Source organism: Zootoca vivipara, chromosome Z1, assembly GCF_965207765.1.
Source record: "Zootoca vivipara chromosome Z1, rZooViv2.hap1.1, whole genome shotgun sequence".
Classification (NCBI taxonomy): Eukaryota; Metazoa; Chordata; class Lepidosauria; order Squamata; family Lacertidae; genus Zootoca; species Zootoca vivipara.
This window is the reverse complement of record NC_142583.1, coordinates 37,284,959-37,297,753: the sequence shown is the minus strand read 5'-3', so window position 1 is coordinate 37,297,753 and position 12,795 is coordinate 37,284,959. Positions and strand designations below refer to the sequence as shown.

The following is a 12,795-nucleotide window of genomic DNA, read 5'->3' as shown; positions in this document are numbered from 1 at the left end:
AGTGTGACACAACCCCCCACGCCCACCCCACAAAAAAGCACGTCCATATTTCCATCTTTATGCACCTCATCTGTTCTTTCCTGGGTGCTGAAGGCAAAATTGTTAAACCAACCCTAGGAATCCAACATCTATAAAACTGGCAAGTAAAAGGCAGTAGAGGCAGCATAAGTTATGGCTATACCTTCAGAAATGCTGAGCCCAGAAGCGTGAGAATGGCCAGTCAGCTGACCCAGGTTTCAATAGAATTAAGCACCAATTAGAACCATTACTGGGAAAGACATCAGGTCCTATTCAAATGTTTTGTTATCCTAACATGACCTGACCATGCCACCACATAGCCTCCAAGTGTCCCGATTTCCCAGAGATAGTCCCGGAATTATGAAAATCGTTCCAGCATATGATCTGATCCTGGAATGTCCCTATTCCCCCCCATCAGTGCTGCCACCATCAAGCTCAGGGGGAAAGATGATGTAAGGGGGAGGGCTTGTAAGTGGGAGGGCTTATAGAACCCCCCCCTTTCATCCGAAGCAGCCCATCTCCAAGCAGTCATGAAAGCGAAGGGATGGATGAGGAAAGTCAGGAGACGGAAAGGGAGTGCCAGACCTCTGGCAACATTCAGGAGCCCCTGCTCCACAGGCAGGAAGAGAGGGAGAGGGAAAGAGAGGAGAGGACACAGGCAGAACACAGACCCTCCCCACCCCCACCCCCCACCCCCACCCCGACTGCGGAATTGAGGAGGAGGAGAAAGGGGAGGAGATTCACTGTCCCGAGGCTTTTGCATAGCTGCCAAGTTTTCCCTTTTATCGTGAGGAAGCCTATTCAGCATAAGGGAATTTCCCTTTAAAAAAGGGAGAACTTGGCAGCTATGGGCTTTTATGTTGGTCCAAATCGCGGAAGGGGGCAGTGCCGGATTCTTATTCGGAATGAGGAGACATGAAACCTACCGCTCACTACACTGTAAATAATGTGCACTAATAAAGACTTTTGAAAGACAAGCATGTGGAAGGTCGTTACTCAGGAGTAGTCACAATAATCCCTGACAGATGAGCTAACGCTTATCCCAAGCAGTGGTGCTGGTGACAGACTTGGCGGCAGCTGCAAGGGAGAATCCTGTTGCCTCTCCATGGCCTTTCCTTTTGCGGAGCAAACAGAGTCTTGATTTAAAAAAGAAAAAAATGCTATGTGTGTCTATGTCTAATAATGCCCCTTTCTACAATGCTGTGTGTTTTTCTTTTTGTAAATCTACCAAAGAATAAAATAAAACCGGGATTGAGGGGTTTTCACAGGGTGGTGGAGGGTGCGTGTGCTGTGTCCCGTTGGTGTAGTGGTGGTGGACCCAGGAGCCAAAGATGGCCAACTCTCTCTGTGTAGCTTTTAGGGCTCTCATCAACTATGCTCACCAGACCTGCTTTGGCCCCCTCTTTGAGTGTCTTTGAGTGTGTCCTTGAACTCTGGTAGTACTTCTTGCTTGCCCAGGTGGAGAAAACAGAAAGCTGTTTATGTGTAAACTGTTGTAAAATTAGGATTTGCTGCTATACCCATCTTTGCCTCTGGCTTCACCTGCCCTTGGCACAAGGCTCCCAAAAGCTTGCCCAGAAGGGAAGGTATACACTGATCTGAAAATGGCTCCCCCACACCTGCTTTACCAAAATCAGAAATTATAGGGTTGTAGCAGGCTGGACCATAAAGAAGGCTGATCGTCGAAGAATTGATGCTTTTGAATTATGGTGCTGGAGGAGACTCTTGAGAGTCCCATGGACTGCTAGAAGATCAAACCTATCCATTCTTAAGGAAATCAGCCCTGAGTGCTCCCTGGAAGGACAGATCGTGAAGCTGAGGCTCCAATACTTTGGCCACCTCATGAGAAGAGAAGAATCCTTGGAAAAGACCCTGATGTTGGGAAAGATTGAGGGCACTAGGAGAAGGGGACGACAGAGGACAAGATGGTTGGACAGTGTTCTCGAAGCTACGAACATGAGTTTGACCAAACTGCGGGAGGCAGTGCAAGACAGGAGTGCCTGGCGTGCTATGGTCCATGGGGTCACGAAGAGTCGGACACGACTAAACGACTAAACAACAAAATATGCTTTAGTATGTCAAAGCAACAACACAAGTGTCATTTTCTTGTGATGTTGTTAAAAGGGTAAATACTAGATCCTTATCTTGTCACTGCCGGTCAAAAGCTCAACTGCAATCATTCCATACTTGTCTAATTCCCTTCCCCTAGTTAAACGCTTGCATGGTTATAGCAGTAATCTAATCCTTCAGAGTGTTACATCCGGCAAAGCAATAAAGAACTGGGAAGAAGCAGCCGATTTCAGCAGCACTATTCCTCGGTGACCATTTAATTCAAAATTTGTGTTATCTTTCCATAAACTCTCACAATAGTTTAATACCTTTTTAATTGGACATTTAGCTTTAATCTTTAGGCACTTACAAACAATTAAGTGCTGGAAGATAGAATTAGCAGCTACCAGTTTATCTGTATAATTAGAAAAATGAGGAGGGAGGATCTTATGTCAGTTCAAATCCTAATTACTTGAATAGCGGTGTCATGAAGGGTTGATTTGGACAGTTTAGATTTTACCTAATCGAGTTGTCCAAAACGAAAGAATATAATTGAATAGATCGAAATACTGTATTTCTAAATAACTTGTATACAGGGCTGAACTTGTGTTCATTTTCTTTTGAACTGTAAATAAAGGAAAATAACTCCATATTTGCACAAACATGGCTATGATGTCAGATCACTAAGCCAACTTTAAAAACCCCAATATGGTTCACGTATAAGTTCTTGCAAAATGGAGATCATCTATAACGAAGAAAACTTGATAAGCACTGGGTCTAAGAAGCTACTAAATTAATATAACAGACTGTGAAAGTGATCAGAATTCCAAAAAGCATTGCAACTGATAATATAAGATGCAATATGGCTATCAATATGGGGCATGGGTGGCGCTGTGGGCTTGCCGATCAGAAGGTTGGTGGTTCGAATCCCTGCAACGGGGTGAGCTCCTGTTGCTCAGTCCCTTCTCCTGCCAACCTAGCAGTTCGATTTGCCGGAAGCTCCCAGCTTGAGCCTGTGGACTCGCATGCAGGAGGACTTGGAAGAGTTGAAGGCAGCTCTTCCTGGACTCAGAATTTTTTGGTTGCAGCTATTGCAGCGACGTGCATGGCGAGGAAGCTGATGCCCACTTGCCACCAAGAGGGCCAGGAGGCACATCCAGAGCGCAGTGGCCAAGAAGGTTCTGGCCTTGGGCGGGCCAGTGATCCATCACCCAGGCATTCCCTTCCATTGGGAATGATTTATGGCTGACCGCCATGTCAGCAGGGTTAAGGGATTGATTACAGGTGTGAGTGGTTGGCGGTGAGCGCGAGTGCACGTGTGGCGGATAGGCTCTGGTTCAGGTGATAGGGATGGGAGAACACTCTCACCCATAGGTGCCAACTCCCAGATTGAAAAATCTGGGATCGGCGCGGCGGAGCACTGGAAGTCGCGCTGCGGCCATTTTGGACCTGGGCAGAGCAGCACCGGAAGTCGCTTCTACGCATGCTCTGCCCATTTCCAAAATGGCCGCAGCACCAGAAATCGCTTCTGTGCATGTCCAGAGACTCCAGACATGCGCACAAGGAGCCTCCCCCGGCCGGTAAGAATCCAGGGGATTTACGGGTTTTTTTAAAATCCGGGCTGCCAGTGGGAAACGGCTGGGAAAATGGGGGTTTCCCGGGGAATACAGGAGACTTGGCAGCTATGCTCTCGCCATCCCTATGTTAAGGATATTCCATTAAAGGAATCCAAGGACTCAATGGTTTGTTCAACCCTGTGAGGGGGTTAAGCCCGTGTCAGAGTCCAGAGGGACATCTGGGTTGTGGACATAGCCTGTTTCCAGCTTTCCGCCTATTCATAGGCTGACTTATACTGGTGCCCTGGGTCAGTGCTACCTGCAACGGTGCAGGGAGCTAGTCGAACCAGAGCCTATTCAACCACTGACTTTCTGTAATCATTAAAGTTGTGGCCTAAATTCTGCCAAAAACCAAACCAAAATTTGAGTCAAGTGTGAATTTATTTAGGGGGGGGGGCTGTCTCTGGGTCTGAACATGCAAGTCCAGTATCACAGTCTGCATTCACAGTTATATTTCACTTAATGTATGCCTAGAGGATTCCTTTCCTTGTACCAGGCAGACAATCACATGACTGCATATCTGTTTTCTTTTGGCAGAGTACTCTGAATATCCTCAGAGTCTGCCTGTTCTGCCAGCACGCATGGCCAACTACTGCCTGCAGGGTCTATTTCATTGCAAGGCATTGTGATATGGTTTGCTCAGTGTCTCCCAGTCCTTGCACAAGGCATACAGGAAACATCACACAGATTGACTTATTGAATGAGGAGTGCCAAGCAAAAGGGGGGAAGCATTTTCTTGGATTCTATATGATCTACTTTAGTGTCACTATCTCAAAAGAAGCATTCTGTTTGTGTAAGAAAAAAGTAAGAAAGTTTTTTCAAAGAAGGCACCTGCCAGTCATGAATTTGTGGAGTACTTGCATGAACAATTATTGTATTTATTTCTTATAAAATTATTTATTTATAAATTTATTTCTTATAAATTGAGGCATTCTTACAAACAAATGTTTTGAAATTAATCACAACCAGTTTAATTACAACAAATAAGTTAATTGCAACCTAATTGACTATATAGATATAGATATCTTGCTCCCCGAATAATTGGGGAAGCTTTTTAATCAATCAAAAGGTTTTAATTGCTTAGTCAACTAAATGTTGCAGCTGATAAACATACAGATGAGCATATTTCTTTCTCTTCATTCACACACACACACACACAGAGAGAGAGAGAGAGACAGACAGACAGACAGACAGACAGACAGACAGACAGACAGACAGACAGACAGAGAACACCTGGCCCACAAAGTTAAGAATTTTCAGAATTGTTTCTTCTTAAAACCAGCCAATCTGTGCAAGACTCACAGTGGCAGTGAGTTATGGTACTAAAAAGAATCAACAGTTTTCCAAGTACAACTCAATTTATCAAGCTAATATCCAGTTACCATCAGCCTCAGAATTATTTATGCAATCCAGTGCACCACAAGCAGAGAAAAGGAATAATCAAGTTATACCACCCTAAAGTGCATACAGACCGACCATTCAAAATTGCAGGAAGTGGAGCCAAGACCTATTTTAGGGACAAATTATGTGCCAATCGAAGCAGTCAATCCAGTGCCATGATAAATTCTACCCTACTCGTAGGATGGATATATCTGTAGCCATTGAGCATGAAAAGAAAACCCACTCTGATCTGTCCAAGGAAATGTCAACAAGTGAAGTCAATTATACTAAAAGGAATGGGTCTCTACTGAGGCAGGACAGGTACCTTCCATCAGTTCATTTCAACAGAAGATTTCACTCCATTTCCATTTTGTTCTCTTAATTAGGCTGATACCATAACATCTGAGATACCTGCCAGAACAAGGACAAGTGCCAGCCTGCAATACCTCTAATGGCAAGTGCTTCTTAACATTATAATTACTGAATGATTCACATTTTGGGGGCCTTAGTGACTAAGTGACCACATTATGATAAACATGGCACTGCTGATATTAATGGTTACTTTTAATAGCTCAAAAACATATACCAATATTTGCTCATTTCTTTACCTATAGCAGGCACGTCCAACAGGTAGATCGTGATCTACCGGTAGATCACTGGACATCTGTGGTAGATCACTGGGGGCCCCCAAGAAGCTCAACAAGTTTGGCTCCCCCAAAAAAGCTCAACATTTTTGCCCTGGACCCCTAAAAACGTGGCTTTCCCCTCCCTCCCTATAAAAAGTTCAACAATTTCAACCTGAACCCCCCAAAAATGGGCCTTCCTGCTTCCTAAAAAAAGCAAAAAAGCTCATCAACTTTAACCTGAACCCCAAAAACGGGGGTAGATCACTGCCAGTTTTTAACTCTGTAAGTAGATCGCTATCTCTTGGAAGTTGGGCACCCCAGACCTATAGGATTTATATCCTGCCCTTCATCAGAGGTAATCTTGAGGTGGGTAACAGCAATTTAAAATATGGTGGGGGAGCACTGGCATTATGCACTGAATGAACATTGTCGTGATGTGGGGACACCTCTTCAGGTAATCAGGTCACAAGCCATTCAGAGTTTTTTTTTTATGTCAAGGTGAATGCTTTGAATTAGGTACATTTAACAGCCAGGGCAAGTGTTCAAGAACTAATGTTACGGGGGAGTGGCAATGCCATCAGAACCACCTGCCATTTCCAAGCCATCTTCAAGAATAGCCACATGTGCAGTGAGTTACACTGAATAATCCAATAGCTGCAGTGGCACATAAAAACAATTTCAAAATAAGCCTCAAGGAAATATAGATAATAAGTCTGGAGGAGATATAAATAGCATTAGAAGCAATCAGTGGCATCTGATTATAAAGCTGGCTTCTGCTCATCAAAAAACAAATATTAACCCTTACCACACAACATAGGCCCAGAACACCCTTCTGCCTTAGCCCACTGTCATGTTACTTACCTGTGTGTACATTGAATATTAGCTGCTGGGAAAACAACAGCAGGGAAAGGGCTACTGTCCAATAGGCATCTGGTGGAGCTCACTATGGAAAACAGGATGCAGGACTAGATAGGCTTTGGGGCTGATCTTATGATCTTAGAGAACTATCACCTCCATGCCCTGCATTTGGGATGCTCAGAGGCATCCAGCTGGCTACTGTAAGGAGGAAGAGGCTGAACCAGGTGGCCCTTTCCTCTGATCTAGCAGTACTTCTTACTTCTTACTCCTTCTTTCTTTTTTCATTATTGGCCACCTATTACAGCAGAGAAACCAAATGAAGAATGGACTTTCCCCCTAACTCAGTAACCTGACTCAGAGTATAGCATATTGAAGATAAATGATGACATCAATCTTAGAATATTAATTTCATCAAATTAATTTTAAAGCATTTGATTAATTTAGAATGGGTGCATCATTTTTATTCGCAGAGATGAAATATCCTTAAATGCACCAGTCAGTCAGCCTTATATTTTTAGCGAGTGGTGCTGTATCAAAGGTAAATCTTGTTTGTTTATTCTCTTCAAAATGTACCAGACAGACAGAACAGAGAAAAATAAAGCTTCTGAAAGATCACTCACAAAGGTTTGCTTTTCAGGGGTTGATATTACAAGCAATTAGCGTGACATTTAATAAATGACATTTCTAAGAACTGCTAGAGCTGACTTAACAGGCAAACAGAACAACCTTGTTTTATTTCAAAAGGCAGTTGCATTGTAGCACATTTTATGCAAAACGTCTGTGCCAACTCATGTTTAAAACATTTATGTGGATGAAATATTTGGAATAAACAGCCTTTGTATACATCCAAATTACGGTGCTCTCTACTTAGTGAAAGTGTTGAAGAGATGACTTGCCATAAAACAGGGAATGTATTTCCATATCCAAATTAATTTGTATGCATTTACTGCAAATAACTGGGCTCATCGAGCAATAACAAATTGATCCTTGCTTAAATTAATGCAATTTTTTCAAAGCATAAGTCAAGTAATGACAAGAGACACAATTTCCTTATATAAAGATGTAAATATGTAATTAATAAAGATAGATTATTTAGTTACACTGTGGGAAGTGTGATGAGAAATGTTGCCTTCACACCAAAAATATGAAGAGCATTGTATCATTTGGGATACAGTAATGTGGAATTGCTGATACTGTTAACTTGTGGGTTTCCAACTGTTGAGGATCTGACAACTAGATTATATCACACATGCCAAGATGATGGCTGTCACTCCTCCTGTTTAGCACCAAGAATGACCAAGCTCAGAACTATCTCCAGACTTCTAAGAGGAATATGTGTATTTTGTGACACAAATGCTTCAGTGGGAACCATCTAGAGCAGGGGTTGTCAACCTGGTCCCTACAGCCTACTAGTGGGTGTTTCAGGATTCTAGGTGGGCAGTAGGGGGTTCTATGGCACAAGCTAAATCCTCCTTCCATCGAGCACTGGTGGGCGGTAAGGAAATTTTACCGCCAAGAACAATGCATTAGTGGGCGGTAGGTATAAAAAGGTTGACTACCCCTGATCTAGAGGAAAGGGCTTTCCAATTACAGAATGCATGTGGTCAGACATAGTCTTGCATACAAATCAAGTGGTGGCAGGTTCACACTGGGACCATTAGGAGAGAAGGTCCAAGCATTAGGTGGAGCCAGAGCCAATGACAGGAAGAGCCAACTGATTCTAGTTTTGTCACCATCCTCCTCCCTGCTAGGTTCTGCAAGCACATCCCAGAGACTGAGGAGGAGGAATCTCACAGGCAGGGACACCCCTGGATAGAGTATAAAGAAGGAAGCCAGGTGGGGGGCTGGCTAAGGGCATACCAGTTAGTGGGTCCATTTGCCTCCACTGCATACAAAATCAACATGAAGCTGCATAAACAGGATAAAACCATTACCTAGCTCTGCCACACGAATGCTAGCATGGCTCGTACATTTTGATTGCACTGAAAAAACATTGCGAAGGAGTGGCATGAGAGAGTAGCCTCCACTGTATGGACCCAGCCTTCCGTGGGAGCACCAGATTACACAGAGACCTGATTTGCATTATTCTTTCCTTCCCAGAAAAGATGAATAAGGGCTCCCTTGCAATTGGGTGCACATTCAAGCTTGGGTCACACTGGAGGCTACTGGATATGAGGCTACTGGATATGTGGTCCATACTATTTCAGCTCCGCCTCCAACTGAACGATGACAATCATGCTCTGCACATCAACAGCAAAACAAAAATGTTGCTCATCCTCTTGCCAGTTTTTCCAGTCCTAACTTTTCACCAGCTACACAAACTAGGACAGAAACTGTGGCAAACTTGAGAGATCTGGCCACTGGTGTGCATAGAAACAAAGACAAGATAATATATGTTCTATGTTAGTGTTCTATGGGATCAATTCCAATCTGCTACCTCCGAGGATGTGGACAGGCTGCTTGGACATGAAACCGACCACCTGTCTCCTTGACCCTTGCCCATCCTGGCTAATAAAAGCGAGCTGGGAAGGGCTGGGCGATGGGCTCTGCGGGGTGGTGAATGCTTCCCTCTGTGAAGGAGTCTTCCCAGACCCGCTGAAAGAGGCGGTCATTAAACCGCTTCTTAAAAAGACATCTTTAGACCCTGAAAATATGGCTAATTATCGCCCAGTCTCAAATTTACCATTCTTGGGCAAGGTGAATGAGCGAGTGGTGGCTGAACAACTCCAGGCACGCCTGGAAGAAGCGGACCATTTGGATCCCTTCCAGTTGGGATTCAGGCCTCATCATGGGACTGAAACTGCCTTGGTCGCACTGGTTAATGATCTCCGGTGGGCTAGGGACAAAGGTGAGAGCTGTTTCCTAGTTCTGCTGGATCTCTCCACGGCTTTTGACACCATCGACCATAACATCCTTCTGGACCGTCTAGAGGGCTTGGGAGCTGGGGGCACTGTCATACAGTGGTTCCGCTCCTTCCTCCTGGGCCGTGTTCAGAAAGTGGTGGTGGGGGATGAGTGTTCAGACACCTGGGCTCTCACTTGTGGGGTGCCTCAGGGTTCTGTCCTCTCCCCCATGCTTTTTAACATCTACATGTGGCCGCTGGGAAAGATCATCAGGGGGGTTGGGCTGGGTGTTCATCAGTATGCAGATAGATACCCAGCTCTACCTCTCTTTCAAATCAGAACCAGTGAAGGCGGTGAAGGTCCTGTGTGAATGCCTGAAGGCGGTTGGAGGATGGATGGCGGCTAACAGATTGAGATTAAATCCTGACAAGACAGAAGTACTGTCTGTGGGGGACAGGAGGCGGGCAGGAGTAGAGGACTCCCTGGTCCTAAACGGGGTAACTGTGCCCCTGAAAGACCAGGTGCTCAGCCTAGGAGTAATTTTGGACTCACAGCTGTCCATGGAGGTGCAGGTTAATTCTGTGTCCAGGGCAGCTGTCTATCAGCTCCATTTGGTGTGCAGGCTGAGACCCTGTCTGCGGACTGCCTCGCCAGAGTGGTGCATGCTCTGGTTATCTCCCACTTGGATTACCGCAATGCGCTCTATGTGGAGCTACCTTTGAACGTGACCCGGAAACTACAACTAATCCAGAATGCGGCAGCTAGGCTGGTGACTGGGAGTGGCTGCCGAGACCACATAACACCAGTCTTGAAAGACCTACATTGGCTCCCAGTACGTTTCCGAGCACAATTCAAAGTGTTGGTGCTGACCTTTAAAGCCCTAAATGGCCTCAGTCCAGTATACCTGAAGGAGCGTCTCCACCCCCATCGTTCAGCCCGGACACTGAGATCCAGCGCCAAGGGCCTTCTGGCGGTTCCCTCACTGCAAGAAGCAAAGCTACAGGGAACCAGGCAGAGGGCCTTCTCGGTAGTGGCACCCACCCTGTGGAACGCCCTCCCATCAGAGGTCAGAGAGATAAACAACTACCTGACATTTAGAAAATACCTAAAGGCAGCCCTGTTTAGGGAAGTTTTTATTCTGTGATATTTGATGTATTTTAATGTTTGTTGGAAGCCACCCAGAGTGGCAGGGGAAGCTCAGCCAGATGGGCGGGGTATAAATAATAAATTATTATTATTATTATTATTATTATTATTATTATTATTAGGAAGACATGCCCATGAGCATTTTCAAATCTGGGAAGAAGTATATAAGAGTAAAGCAAGCAGCTGAGGATTGATGAAGGAAGATCTGGTATAATCTATAAGACAGCAGCTACTGTTTGGTCATCAATGGGCAGAAGTAAAGTTAAAATACTTCCCTTTTTTTCAGGAAAAATCATAGTTCAGATAACAAACCTCAATAAAGTAGGGGAAATAGCCAACTAAATCATACTCAGAGTAAGTTCATTGAAATGGACCTGAGTCCATTTATTTCAACAGGTCAGCTCTGAATATGGCTAACATTAGGTGTCACTCTGTGTTCAGAAATATTGCTGTGTGTGTGTGTGTGTTTATATATACACACAAACATGAAACTTTCAAAATGTATTTCAACAAAAAACTCTTTCCCTAAAAGATTATTATCCATAACAAGACTCATTCCTTCAAAAATATGTCACCTCCACACCTAGGTAGAAATTTGTCTTAAATGTACAAATGCAATATAACACTTATACGGTAACTGGCAATTATTTAAAACAAAATGAAACTGCTAAATAATAATAAAGATTTACCCATCTGAAGTTTTGGAATCCAGGCAGTCTCATTTTGTTCATTTGAGGATAATCCAAGCAAATTGCCACGGCTGTATAAATACAAAAACAAACATGCACAAAACAAACAGCCATTATTTCTTTTCTTTTCTTATCTTTCTACTTAAATAACTTATGTACATTTTTTTAAAGGAACAGAGCAATGTTTTTTTGCAGAAACAGTGGTACAAGTACATGCCTTTCATATAATCTCAAAAATCGAAACATTTCATGAACAGTGAGGAATTGCTTGAAAAAGCATGTGCCCTGCAACCACTTTCAGCGCTCTAATGGAATTGAAAGGCAAGCAATACATTTTAGAAATAAAATAAAAATAAATAAAACTTGGTATTGATTTTTCGCAAACATGCTGTGTTCCAAGTCTGAACTGTGGTTTATGCTCGGAAATAAAGTTTAATAGCATCTGTCCATTCTCTAGCTATCTGTAATGCAGATAACTCTACAAGAAGGAAAGCCGTCTGAGCCGTCGTTGACATTCCCTTCTGTACAAGTGGGTGGAATTGGGCTAAGCCCCATAACCAGCACAATGCCAATCTGCTTTGTGATCTGTTCCAGAAACAGCACATCAACACTTTCCCATTTGCTTAGGATTGAAGGCAAAAGCCACCGTTGAAACATGGCAGCAACTTCACATGAAAATACTGACTGGGTGGGGAGGGGAAAAGCTAAATGTCAAACTAAAGCACTTATGTTTTCATGAAATATTAATTTTTCATTCAGATTTTCTTGACACTGAAGTGTGTGAGGTGCCATACAGGGTATAATGAGAAAGGAAGGAAGGAAGGAAAGAAGGAAAGTTTTCAGAGACTATCTTCTCTGGAATCAGTTCTAATGTGCTAGTTTATTTTATTATAATATTCTTATACGTACTGAGCAGAACCCACCCAAAGTTAAATACTACCAATTTGAGTTAAAGAAATAATAATTATTATTACTTTAATGTATATAACACCCTTTGTCAAAAGATCCCAGGGCAGTGTACAACCTTAAAAACACATTAAAGAATATCAATGATAAAAACGTAAAAACAAAAACAAAGTAAAAAGCATACAGAGAGACGGCCTGATAATAAAACAATCATTGTAATAACATTCCTGTTCCCAACACTTTTACAGACCACTTTTGTCTCAAAAGTCATTTATAACCATGCAAAAATGTAAATGGATAAAATCCAACAGTAAAACCAGCTGAAACAATTAAAATATCCAGTTCCATCCTAGGAACCTAAAAGCCTGAGCTTGGGAGTGCTGCTTGCTGCTTATTGCATTAATTTAGCTCCATCAGCAATTAAGCCTTTAGCTCTAAAGAATAAAATCCAATAACCTAGATTGGCCCCCCAAGAGCCATGATGAAAAAGTGGATCTTTAAAATGGACCTTAAAGTTAGCAAGGTAAGCCTGATCTCACTTTGAATCAAATCCTTTAATTGGGGGGGGGGGGGCTGCTACTGAAAAGGCCTTGTTCTGGGTGCCCACCAACCTGATTGTTTTTACAGGCAGGCATTTCAACAGGGCCTTCAAATTATATATTAT

The 12,795-nt window shown here is 43.3% G+C and overlaps 1 protein-coding gene across 2 annotated transcripts in view; it reads right to left on the bottom strand.

The window, feature by feature from the left end:
* The window catches only part of IQCM (IQ motif containing M), a 114,076-nt gene that overhangs the window by 61,054 nt on the left and 40,227 nt on the right, over nt 1-12,795 (bottom strand). For both annotated transcript variants that reach the window (XM_060278649.2, XM_088661097.1), the window contains one exon: nt 11,226-11,296. In XM_060278649.2, coding sequence (XP_060134632.1) covers nt 11,226-11,296 — 71 coding nt within the window. The remainder of the gene's footprint in view (nt 1-11,225; nt 11,297-12,795) is intronic.